This window comes from Bos indicus x Bos taurus, chromosome X (assembly GCF_003369695.1).
Source record: "Bos indicus x Bos taurus breed Angus x Brahman F1 hybrid chromosome X, Bos_hybrid_MaternalHap_v2.0, whole genome shotgun sequence".
NCBI classification, from domain to species: Eukaryota; Metazoa; Chordata; class Mammalia; order Artiodactyla; family Bovidae; genus Bos; species Bos indicus x Bos taurus.
Genome location: NC_040105.1, coordinates 92,119,113 through 92,132,291, shown reverse-complemented (window position 1 = coordinate 92,132,291; position 13,179 = coordinate 92,119,113). Strand labels below are relative to the sequence as shown.

Here is a 13,179-nt window from a genome sequence, read left to right as displayed (position 1 = left end):
ACTTCAGAAAAGATAACTGATGAAATAAAGGGAAAACAAGAGAGTGTGACTCTTTAAAACTCAGGTAAAGAACATATATCAAAAAGAAGGGATAGTCAACTGTGCTAAATGTGCTGATCTTATAAAAAGAGGAGTGAAAATTGACCTGACCATTGGATTTAGCATTGTTGTAGTCATTGGAGACTCCAGTTTTGGTGGAGTGGTTAAGGTAAAATTCTGATGGAAGGGACTTTCCTGGTGGCTCAGACCATAAAGAATCCACCTGATGCAGGAGATGCAGGAGATGCAAGAGAAGAATGCAAGGGAAGATCCCCTAGAAAAGGGAATGGCTACCAACTCCATTATTTTTATCTGGAGAATTCCATGAACAGAGGAGCCTGGTGGGCTACAGTCCATGGGGTCGCAAAGAGTCAGACACAACTGAGCAACTTTCACTCCCTCAGTCACTGATGGAAGTAGTTTAACAGAGAATTAGTGGAAAAAAGCTTAAGATGGTGAGTGCAGACAACAGTTTCTTTGAAGTAGTTTTGCTGCAAATGGAAACAAAGAAATGGAGGCAGTGGCTGTCAGGGGAAGTAGAATTAAGAAGCATAGACCTTGACCTGTGTGTATGCTGATGGAAATGATTCAGTAGAAATAGAAACTTCCATGATAAGAGAGATGGGAGAATGGCTTCAGTGATATCCTCGAGTAGGCAAACATGGTCAGAATCGAGTGTATTAGTGAAGTGACTGGTCTTACATGGGAGCTTTGCCAGTCCATCAATAACAACAAACCTGAAGGCAGAGTATGTGGGTACAGATACCAGTAGGTGGATAGATGTAGTGGATGTTCTCTCCTAACTGCCTCAATCTTTTCTCAGTAAAATGGGAAACAAGGGGAGGAGATGTTGGAGGCTTGAGAAGAGCAGATGTTAAATAGTCATCTAGGAAGACAGGAGACTGAATGGTGCAGTAATATACCATAAGACTATGTGACAGCATTAAGAATCCATTTGAGGTTCATGATAATGAATTTAAAGTGAGATCAGTGAACATTATATGGTTTCCTTCGGTCAGGTTCAGCTAGAAGGATACAAATACAAGCATAGATGGAGAGTTGGATTTACACAGTGTTGTGGTTTTCACAAGTGAGTAAGATAAAGGGGAAAAGGGTCTTGGAAAACAAGAGGGTATATATGAGATTGATTAAATTGACTGATCATGGAATTTAAACTGTTAGTTTGAAAAGAGAGTGGTGGATAGTGAAAGAATTGTGGGACCAGTGAGTTGCAGCTCTGGGTAGAGTTAATACATTATTGGAACTGTGGTACAGAAAGAGTGAGCCCAAGTTGGTGGCCAGAGAATACATGCAAATGAGATAATCGAGGAGATTACTACTGCCTCCACCACTCCAAAATGTTGCAGATCACCTGCCTGCCACAACCATTACATTACCTAGTTGGACACTGGAAAGACTTTGAATTTGCAACTCCTGAAATAAGTTGAAACACTGATATCAACAAAATAATCATAAAACAGAAGATCACTGAACTTGTGTAATGATAAAAGGAATGGAACTAAATGAATACCAGTGTTAGGTAGCTCATCAGTGATTACTTGAAATTAATTCTTGTTTTCTAATGATCAAATATAACCCATTAATTCTTACCAAGCAGGTAATCCAGCTGACTAAACTATAAATATCTGTTTTCCCTCAGTAAATAAGCTGGAATTGAAAATAACATAGGTATTATAAAATAGAATGATTATATTTCTGATTATTACAAAGCTAATGTGTTATAATATGGTTATATTCTAAACATTATACCATGTCTAATTTACTATTAATGCAATGAAAATAAACTATAACTGATACTAGTTTGTCATTTAAGTTATGCACAATTTTTTAAAATAAGCAGATTATCAAATTGTGGAGGTTAAAAAATGGTATTTTCAGGTTATATATGTGTTCTTTTATGTATATTTGCTACAAAAATAACTGTATCAGGGACTCCCACTTATAAACCAAAATAGGAGGAAAAAAATAACTAACCGCATAACACTCTAGCCTACACAGGCCAGAAGAGGCCATTGCTGCAGTCTTAAGACCCTGCTGCACAATCTGGATCTTTTCTGAAGTCAGATAATTCTCTAAGGTTCAGGATCTCATTTTTCCTACAAAAAACTATCTGCTATCCTAGAAATTACTACCTGGGCAACCAACTTGTTTACACTTAACTTTTCAAAGATCAATAGTTAAGCTGGAATTGAATTATGAGAAATGTTCAGTCCTTGAAAATCTCTTGGTTACCATGGTGGGGAGTAGGTTAGGTGGGTGGAAGGTGATAAAAGGTACTTCTTAGTGTCTTAGGTAGACTAGGACAATGACTTTTGTTTCTAAAAGCATAAATTTCCTTGCAGTATGACATAAAGGAAGTCCCATGGTACATGCTCAATGAATATTTGTTGACTGAAATATAAAACTTAATATATGCTACATAGGTACTTTTTGGTCAGGATCATTTAAAGGCCATTAAAATCAGGTGAAATTTTTGTACACTTATATTTATTTCTTATTCTTTTTAATTATGGAACATTTCAAATATATTCAAAAATTTAAAAAGACAATGAACCCTCATGTATTCATTGTATAGAGCCAAAGATTAGCCCCATACTACATTTATTTCAAATACCTTCAATTCCCCTCAATTCTTCTGGTGATGTTATTCTGCAAGAGTAATCACTCAAATGTGATGAATAGCAGGGCAAATGTCATGCCTCAGAACTGAATAAATGCACTAAGGAACCCTTCACAAAGAGTTTGTGAGGCATTCAGATTTTGAGGACTTCACTTATTTCAGTGATTATTAAAGACCGAAAATAGTTGGATTATCTTCCTGTTTAAGAAGGAGTTTCCTAATTCTGTTTACTTAATCAGAGAGGTAAATAGCCATAGTGGTTTTGAACTTATCACTGATTCTCTGAATGTGGCCACTCTCATCCCAAAACACATAGGTTTCTACAGATATTCAATTATATTTAATCACTCTTTTCAATATCTTGAATTCATTCAGGATTACATGAATACATCTATCTTCATCCATAGCTTAAGTCACCCCTTTTCCAAGTTGTTGAGAAAGTGATATGTGGGATTTTCTCAAAAAAGATTACTCTCATCATTTTTATTCTACTAAGTGCCTCCTCCACTGAAAAGATTTGAGTAGAAAGGGGAATAGACAGTAATTCTTGGATTAGCATGGCTCTCAAAATATGACTCACTTCTCCACCATCCCTCTATTACTAACCCACTGACATGCTGAGAAATTCAAGTAATCATTCTTGAGATTAGCCAAAGAAAAACACAAAAATGAGTGATTGGCTACTGAAAGGTCACAATCTGTAAACTTTTCTTGCTATGAGTTAAATGGCTGGAGAATGTTACTAAATATTTCATATCTGCATTTTTTTAACCACACTGAAATCAGTAGAGTAACTTTTGATGAGGTTGATAAAGGATAGGAAAATAATCCATAATTACTTTAAAGTAGTATCAAATTTGAGATTTTAGGTGATATAGATATTGCCAAATGCAGAGCCTTTTTCACCATAAATGTCACTCTCTTGGCAATGGCATAACATCACCTGCATAGACTGAATTTGGAGCCTATGATCCAAATAGGAGTCAGTGATCACTACTAGACCTGAAAAATATGTTTATTATTTATACCCAAATTCTAGCTACTTCACTTAATGCCATTCTGGAAGAGATAAAGCACAAACAAGCAGATTACAAAAACAACAACAACAAAAAACAATGAGGAGGTTATGTCAAAGAGACAGATGCACCAACTGAAAGAGCTTCCAAAGGTGGATGAATTTGACCCAGAAAATACAGTAGCACTGAATTATTACCCAGTGTATAATATAAATGTCCATGAGTCCATAGTGATATAATAAATGATTGAATACATAGATGGGAGAAAAAAACAAATATCCCGTGCAGAAGAAATCTAAATAATTTTATATAGATATGGGCTTCCCTGGTGGCTCAGATGGTAAAGAATCTGCCTGCAGTGCAGGAGACCTGGGTTCAATCCGTGGATCAGGAAGATCCCCTGGAGAAGGGAATGGCTACCCACTCCAGTATTCTTACTTGGAAAATTCCATGGACAGAGGAGCCTGGTAGGCTACAGTTCACGGGGTTGCAAGAGTCAGAAATGACTTAGCGACTAACACTTTCACTTATGTACATAGTTTGCTCTTAATGAAATGGAGCGTAACTACCATTTCGTATGTATGGACTATTGAAAAACTACTTCCTTCCAAAGAGGACAGTTTGAAAAAGGAGGGGAAAAATAACAACTTCAGAGTGGAGAAAGACAAGTACTACCTTGAGCCAGATGATCAAGGTCAATATGAACAGTGATAATATATGCTGATACTCCCTACCCTTGATATGATGTGATGAGAATGCATTTTACCTCTGTGTTCTTCCTCCTCAAAACACATTACCCCAGTATAAGCATGAAAAATTATCAGGTTGAGATTTGAGAGACATTCTACAAAATGTTTGAATAGTACTATTTAAGCTGTCAATGCCATTAGAAACAAGAAGAGTATGAGAAACCCCTACAGCCAAAAGGAACTTAAGGAGACATGACAATTAAATGTAAGGTGGTCTCCCAGACGGAATCCTGGAACAGAAAAAGGGCATTAAGCAAAATCTGAGGAAATCTGAATAAAATAAATGGACTTCAGTTAATGATGATTGGCTCATTGATTATAACAATTGTACCACAGTCATGGAAAATGTTAATACTAGGGGAAATGGGTGTAGGGCATACAGAAACTTTCGGGAGTATCTTTGAAATAATTCTGTAAGTCTAAAACTGATCTAAAAATGTAAAAGAATATTTAAAAACCAGTTGGGAGCTTTTATTGCAGCACTTTTTATAGGGACAAAAAATATATGCACATAAATAGCAAAATGATAGACTAAATTGTGATATCATAGACTACTGAGCAACACAGAACAGTATATATTTAAAAGGATGAGTGCACTCTCTATCAGTTGACTTGGAAATATTTCCAATATATATATTTAATAAGGAAAGAAAATGCAGGGAAACATGTAACTCTGTTTTTAGTTTGTAAAACAGTGAGGAGAAAATCCCCATGTAGATATACTTGTGCAATTAAAAGAATCAGGAGAAGGTATGCCAGGATACGGGCTTCCCAGGTGGTGCTAGTGGTAAAGAACCCTCCTGCCAATGCAGGAGACGTAAGAGACGTGGGTTCGATCCCTGCATTGGAAAGATCCGCAGGAGAAGGGCATGGCAACCCACTGCAGTATTCTTGCAGTGTCCTGGAGAATCCCATGGACAGAGGAACCTGACAGGTTATAGTCCATAGGGTCGCAAAGAGCCAGACACAAGTGAAATGACTTAGCACACATGCATGCAAGGATACACACTAGACTGTTAGCATTTATCAGATAGGGGAAAGGGTAAGATGAGTACATGAGTGTTATATTTTTTTAAGGAAGAGAGGAAAGAGAGCCAGATTGGGGAAATAAGCAGAGCAGGGGAAGTAAGCAGTAATTAATTCAGTAATTCATTATAAATATAGCACCTGTATGTAGTTGGCTGATGCTCTGCAAATAAAATATTTAATTTGTGAAAACAAAAGAGAGCAAGTGGAATTTGAGGAGGAAAAATGATCTATTTTAGATTGGCAGGATTTAAGAGGGTGGGGAATGAAAAAGGTATAAACAGAGAGAGAGTAGCAGCACCCTAAAGAACAGAGTGTCAGACAGTGAAGCCAAATTACACCCACTTCTCAGTTCTGCCAAGAGCTGTCCAAGGAGGTGAAAATGCTGCTTATTACTAAGGGTGTGGTCAGAATGATTGCTACTTTTGCCACTATTCTGGGGCTTTTGCCCACCGCAAAGAGACAAAACTTGTTTCCCCAATATTTCCTCCCAACACACATACAAAAGTGATTCTTAAGGCATCAAGAAAGCTCTCTATTTATATACCACCTGGTCTCCTGCCCTTTTGAACAATGAGGCCACACCAGGAATTTCAAAGTGCTTTTGATGAAGAGGTGACATAGCTTTGACATCAGACAAAGTCCACAGGAAACAAAAATGGAAGGGTCTGCATTTCCCAGAACGTAAAATCAAACAACAGAGTACAGATCCCTGGTGAGCAAGATCAGACTTAGCAAATGGCAGTTTTGAAAATGTGTTTAAAGTCACCTCAGCTACCTACTTCAACACTTAATACAGTCTCTATCTGAGATTTGAGATCTTAGACCCTGACGAGGGGAGATGGAGAGGGGAGGAAGGACATACTGTGGAATTCCTGAGCAAAAAACTGATTTCCTGTCACTATGAACTTCTTACAAACAGGAACTGTATCTGTGGTATCTTCCACAGTATAGTATATAGGAAGACAGGAGGACCATATGTTTATAGGGTCCCACATTGAATACTTAGATACAGTAGACTCAAATTCACATTGCAAATTCCACAAAGAATTTCACCAGAAATTAAAAGATCTCCTGTTAAAAGATCTCCCAGAAACATTTGAAACTATTTTCCTTCAATAAGAAAGGTGAGACCCTGACCTAAATGATACTTTAGGTAATTTTCATGGCCAGAAATCAAGATCATTGAGCCAAGTTGCTGCTGCTGCTGCTAAGTCGCTTCAGTCGTGTCCGATTCTGTGTGACCCCATAGACGGCAGCCCACCAGGCTCCCCCGTCCCTGGGATTCTCCAGGCAAGAACACTGGAGTGGGTTGCCACTTCCTTCTCCGATGCATGAAAGTGAAAAGTGAAAGGGAAGTCACTCAGTCGTGTCCGACTCTTAGCGACTCCATGGATTGCAGCCCATCAGGCCCCTCCGTCCATGGGATTTTCTAAGCAAGAGTACTGGAGTGGGTTGCCATTGCCTTCTCCATTGAGCCAAGTAGCTCTATACAAAAACATTTGTTAATACAGGTCTTCCTGTATTAACCATTAGGGTTATGGCCTGATAAACCCATTGTTGTTGCTGTTGTTTAGTCACTCAGTCGTGTTCTACTCTTTGTGACCCCATGGACTATAGCCCTCCAGGCTCCTCTGTTCATGGGATCTCCCATGCAGGGATAATGAAGTGGGCTGCCATTTCCTTCTCCAGGGGATCTTCCCTACCCAGGGGTCGAACCTGCATCTCTGTGTTTCCTGCATTGGCAGATAGGTTCTTTACTACTGAGCCACCTGGGAAACCCGAGTTGAAAATACCTGAAGTCAAAATACATTTAATACACCTAACCTACTGAACATCATAGTTTAGCCTGCTGCTGCTGCTGCTGCTGCTAAGTCGCTTCAGTCGTATCCAACTCTGTGCGACCCCATAGATGGCAGTCCACCAGGCTACCCCGTCCCTGGGATTCTCCAGGCAAGAACACTGGAGTGGGTTGCCATTTCCTTCTCCAATGCATGAAAGTGAAGTCGCCCAGTCGTGTCTGACTCTTCGTGACCCCATGGACTGCAGCCTACCAGGCTCCTCCGTCCATGGCATTTTCCAGGCAAGAGTATTGGAGTGGGGTGCCATCACCTTCTCCGATAGTTTAGCCTAGTCTACCTTAAATGTGCTCAGAACAGTTTCATTTCACATTGGGCAAAATGATGTAATACAAAGCCTATTTTATAATAAAGTACTGAATATTTCATGTAATTTATCGAAAGTGAAAACCAGAATAGTTATACGGGTACAGAGTGATTTTAAGTATACCATTTGATTACCCCATGATCACATGGCTGACAGAGAGCTGCAGCTTACGGCCTGTTACTACCCAGCATCATGAAATATTATCATGCCACATATTGCTAACATGGAAAAGATTCAAAATTTAAAGTGTGGTTTAGGTTGAATATGTGTCACTTTTGCACCATCATAAAATTGAAAAATTATAAGTCCAACCATCCATCATAAGTCAGAGATGGTTTACATAAGGCCCTGGGGAAAGAGTGGAGATAGGGAATAAATGAATCACAAAATTTTATGAATTGAATGAGTACACACAGTAAATGGGAATCTTGCTTTATGAAAATGTGATGAGAACTTGCTATGTTGTCTTAATAAATAATTAAAAAGAAATGTATAGAAGCTGCACATGCACTGTAGCCTGTCAAGAATACATCCACTGTATAACATAAGGCACCCTTACACACTCCAGCCCTAAACAAGACTCACCTGTGACGCTGAGCAATGTTTTCACGTAGCACTCACCTTAAAACACAAGTGTAGAACCCACTGTCTTGTGCTTCAACTGAGTGAAACCATATTGAATCTTCCTCTTTGCTCATCCTGACCTCTGAAAAGATGATGGGCTCTTCCAAATCACCTTTGTTTTTGTACCACATCAGCCTAAGCCCAGTGCTTTGGGCCATGCTATAGTTGGTACGAATGTAACTGTAGAAAAGGGCACATTTCACTCGGACTGGCTCGCCTGCCAAAGCCATGTATGTCTTGAGATCCACTGACCAGTCGATGCAGCCATCCACTGAAAGAAAACCAAATTGGGCATGAGACGCAATGAACATTATTGATAATGATGAGAGCAATAATAAATCATTGCCAACATATACCGAGGACTCACTATGAGCTAGACATTGAGTCACGAGCTTTACATAGATTATCTCATTCAATCTTCCCAGTGATCCTATGACAGGGGTCCCCAAATCCCCATGCCATGGACCTGTACCACTCTACGGGTACCACTCTACAGGTACCACTCTACTGGGCTGCACAGCAGGAGGTGAGTGGTGGGTAAGTGAGTGGAGTTTCATCTATATTTACAGCCACTTCTTATCACTCTCATCCCCTAGGTCTGTGGAAAAATTGTTTTCCATGAGACCAGTTCCTGGTGCCAAAAACATTGGGGACTACTGTCCTATGAGATATATCTTATCCTTGGACCTGGGCAAGCATGATTCCTGTTCTAGCCCTGTGCCTCTGGAGTATTTCCAGTCCTCTACAGTAATCTGCTTAGAGTTAACTAGATCCTCCAAGGAGCTCCAGCACTCATACCTATGGGGTATTCCTGGGGTCCCCACAACTAGCTACCAATTCCAGTAGGGTGGCTGGCCAAGTGCATCATTACTGCCAGCCAAACGGCACCCACTTAACAGGATTTTGTGAGACTGGATGGCTGGAATGACCCTGGCATGCTGATTTTTGGTGACTCAAATTGTTTATATAGACAGGAGACCCACAAAACAGAGACTTCTTTAGGACCCTGTATAGTCTAGGAGGAGCCCTGAAATTGAGGTTTCTATTATTTTTATTTTATAGACAAGAAAATAAATGAGACTCAGTAAAGTTTAGTGACTTTGCCTATGGATACAGAGCTAATAAATGGTGGAAAACCAGTCTGTGGTTCCAGAGACTGTTTTCTTAACCCCTATCCTGTATTGCCCCTGTCTATAATTGTGACCGGAACCACTGTTTTATTTATTTGCCTTTGAGAAAGTAGATGCCAGAGCTGGAAGCAGTGGGTACCTAAAGTGATTATTTGGCACTGTCTACATGCCAGTTTTCCATGGTATGACCTATTAATAGCAGATATTTAATCACAGCTCAATTTCTTTTTATACCCTTAGGCCTCCCTTGCTGCTCAGCTGGTGTGCGCTCATGGGAATATATTATATTAATGTCCTATATTAATGTCAAGTTTAATCAAATAATATTAGGTGGGTAAATCTACCATTAAAGAAAGACATAAACAGTGAATTCTCTCTTTTCCAGAAAGGTTGGAAATGAGACACTGTGGCTAATTTTATATGCTAGTCAATACAATTAGCATAGCTATTCTACTTCCAATTGCTGATTTCAAAGAATTTCATCAAATTATGCTACATCCCTTTGTGTAACTTGATTACCCTTTATAAAATAATCCTTTCGTAAACTGTATAAACACTGTCATTTTAAAATTATGTTTCGCTTATCATTTTGTGAACTCATCTGCTTCCTTTTTTTAGATGTTGAGAACTCTGAGCCCAATGTGTTTATCTTTTAACCTCAGTTGACAGGGAAAGCTCAGGGCTACATGCAATGCTCAAGTGTAATAAACTATCCTCCCTCAGGATTTTGCTTTCTCTACAGAAGGGCTTCTTGACCTGAGGTTCAAGGACACCCAGAGGCAGATTGCCTGGATAGATTTCAAGGTGGTGCTTATTTGCATAGCTATACTTTTCTGGAGCAATGTTCCATAGCTTCCATAGCTCTTTATCAGATCTTCAAAGGTGTCTGTAACCCAAGAAAGTTTTTAAATTCTTTGACTTCTGACCTCTCTTTGTGACTTCATTTTTCACTGCCTTGCTGCATATGGGCATTTATTATAAGTTGCCTCAAATCCTCTTGTAGTATGTCAAGTATTCACTAGAAATAAATCAATAATCAAATAACTCACCCTAAATTTATAATGAAGGGCATTTGAACTTTGAGGACTCACAGGGCACCAGATTCATCACTATGAATTTTGATGACCATTGTTCACTGTCGAAGTCAAGAAGGTACAGCCGAATTGGACTAAGAACATACTGATCTCTAGCTATCTCTTGGGGGGCTTTTTTATTCACTTCCAGGCATCAGTTGTTTACCTGTCACTTGTCATTCTCATAACTGTCAAGAACAGGGAGGGGGCAAATCTACATTACTTAAACTTTGGGGTCATTGTAGATTACTGGTGATACATCACTGCATTTAATGCAGTTTTGATATTTATTGTATTGTCATCTTTGAATGAATTTTATATTTTCCCTACTATGGATTATTTGTGATATTGCTCCCATGCATTAACACAACTGTGAGGAAATGATATGCTTTTTTTAAGAAAATGTATTTTTTCTCATGCTATGCTAAGTCGCTTTAGTCATATCCAACTCTTTGCGACCCTATGAACTGTTGCTCCCCAGGCTCCTCCGTCCATGGAATTCTCCAGGCAGAATACTGGAATGGATTACCATTATCTCATCCAGGGATCTTCCTGAACCAGATTGCACCTACATTTCCTGCATCTCCTGCACTGCAGGCGGATTCTTTCCCACTGAGCCACTGGGGAGACCATAGCTTTATTTTAAAAGTTGGTTAATAGAAGAAACAAATAAAATATGGGGATTTCTTAAAAAGTCCTTCACATTCCAGTTTTTGTTATTTTCTGACCCTAAAGGTGCATAGCAAATGCTTTTGAATTAACAAATGTGTCTTGGAAGAGTAGTTTTAAACCTCGATAATTACCTACTTGATAGGAAAAAAAAAAAAAATCTGGAATGTTTTCTCATTTGCACCCTAAATCCCTGTAGTTACTTTCTCTAAACAATCTGTTGCATAATCTATACCTATACAATGCTAACAGCCTGGTTTGTCCCATTACTGACAGGACATGGTTTGTATAAAAAATAATCAAAATATCTGCTCTTGGGACATGACATTCAGGCTCAAAGGAGGGTGAAGACATTTAACTGCCATTACAATCAGCTTTGTCATACAGACTTTGAGAGGACACTGAGATTTCATTTCCTCTTAAGAGCTAGCTGGGTAAAATGGATTTGATTTAATAGTTTATGGTTCCTTTTCTTCTGTTCCCTTGCTTTAGGTAGCAGAGAGGGAATCTTTAGTTATAAAGTTGTCAACAGGCAGAGAACATATATTCAATAATAAGGACAATTTCCAAAGGTTATCCCCTTATTCTTTTCCTTTAGTACAATCATCCCTCAATATCTGCAGGGGACTGATTTCATGACCCCCAAGGATATCAACACCTCTGAATGCTCAAGTCTCTTATATAAAATGATATGGTAGTTTCTTATAATCTACATATACCTTCGTATATGCTTTAAATAATCTCTAGCTTGCTCATGATAGCTAATACAAAGTAAAAGTGATATAGATATAAATGCAACATAATTTCCAGTGTGCAGAAAATTTGAGTTGTGCCTTTTGGAACTTTTCGGAATTTTTCAAAAATATTTTCCACCCATGGTTGGTTGAATCCCAGGAGGTAGAACCTGAGAATATGGGCAGGGGCCGACACAACTGTATTCACCACACAAGTTAGAATATAATGTATCTCAAAACACCTGAGGCAATTTTCCAAAAAAAAAAAAATGGATTAGACAAACAACAAGATACCAGGGATACATGAAGGCTCATCTGACACCAAATATTTTTCCACACTGGACTTTCATCAGCAGAAATCCATTCCCATGAATAAAGATCTTATAACCTTATATCTAGACAGTACAGAACCACTATCAGATTCCAGCAAGGTGGTATGATTCATTGTTAATGGATTGCTATTCCTAGGAAAACCAACAGAGACAGGGGGCAAGGGGGGATAAAATACGATACAGTGCATTTCTCTTTAGATATGGGACTGGTGAAACAACTAAGAAGGCCTAGTGAAGTAAGAGGTCTGGAAGCTCAGGTGGCAAGGGAACATGATGGGATTAATACCTTGAGGGTGAGAGAGAAGGTTAAGAGAAAAGCATGAAAGGGTCACAAGAAAGGGCAGGAACAGAAGAAAGATCACATCAAACTTAATTTTCCAAGAGCCATTCCAGGGATCAAAGATGGTAGTATCAGAAGTCACCAGTATAAGTCACATATATATCATGAGAAGGAGATTGTAATACATGCCATGCAGTCAGAGCCCTTTGCATGTTGACACTCCATATGTATTTGGCAAATGGGTGAATGAATACATCTGTGATGTAGCTGACAAGGGAGCATGCTATGGCCAGGATAGAGACATAGCAGAACTCAGGAGCCCACAGATAAAGCCCACCTGCAAGTTTGACCTTATCAGCAAGGCCTCTCGTTCACAGGGGGATCCAGCCCTATTCTGTTCACAACTCCAGTCATAGCTATGTAGGTTTGCCCCCAAAAGCCTCTGAAGAATGGTGGTTTCTGGACAGACTGGCTTCTCCCAAAGATGGCTTGATAACTGTGTTCCACTAACTAGCCACAAGTGTAAATACAGGTACTGTAGGTCCCTGGTAGATCAGACCGTAAAAAATCTGCCTGTAATGAAGGAGACCTGGGTTCAATCCCTGAGTAGGGAAGATCCCCTGCAGAAGGGAATGGCAATCCACTCCAGTATTCTTGCATGGAGAATCCCATGGACAGAGGAGGCTGGTGGGCTACAGTC

At 39.2% G+C, this 13,179-nt stretch overlaps 1 protein-coding gene across 2 annotated transcripts in view; it reads right to left on the bottom strand.

Annotated features, from left to right (window-relative positions):
• Positions 1-13,179, bottom strand: part of IL1RAPL2 (interleukin 1 receptor accessory protein like 2) — a 1,456,614-nt gene that overhangs the window by 552,944 nt on the left and 890,491 nt on the right. For both annotated transcript variants that reach the window (XM_027533545.1, XM_027533546.1), the window contains one exon: positions 8,259-8,532. In XM_027533545.1, the coding sequence (XP_027389346.1) occupies positions 8,259-8,532 (274 nt within the window). The remainder of the gene's footprint in view (positions 1-8,258; positions 8,533-13,179) is intronic.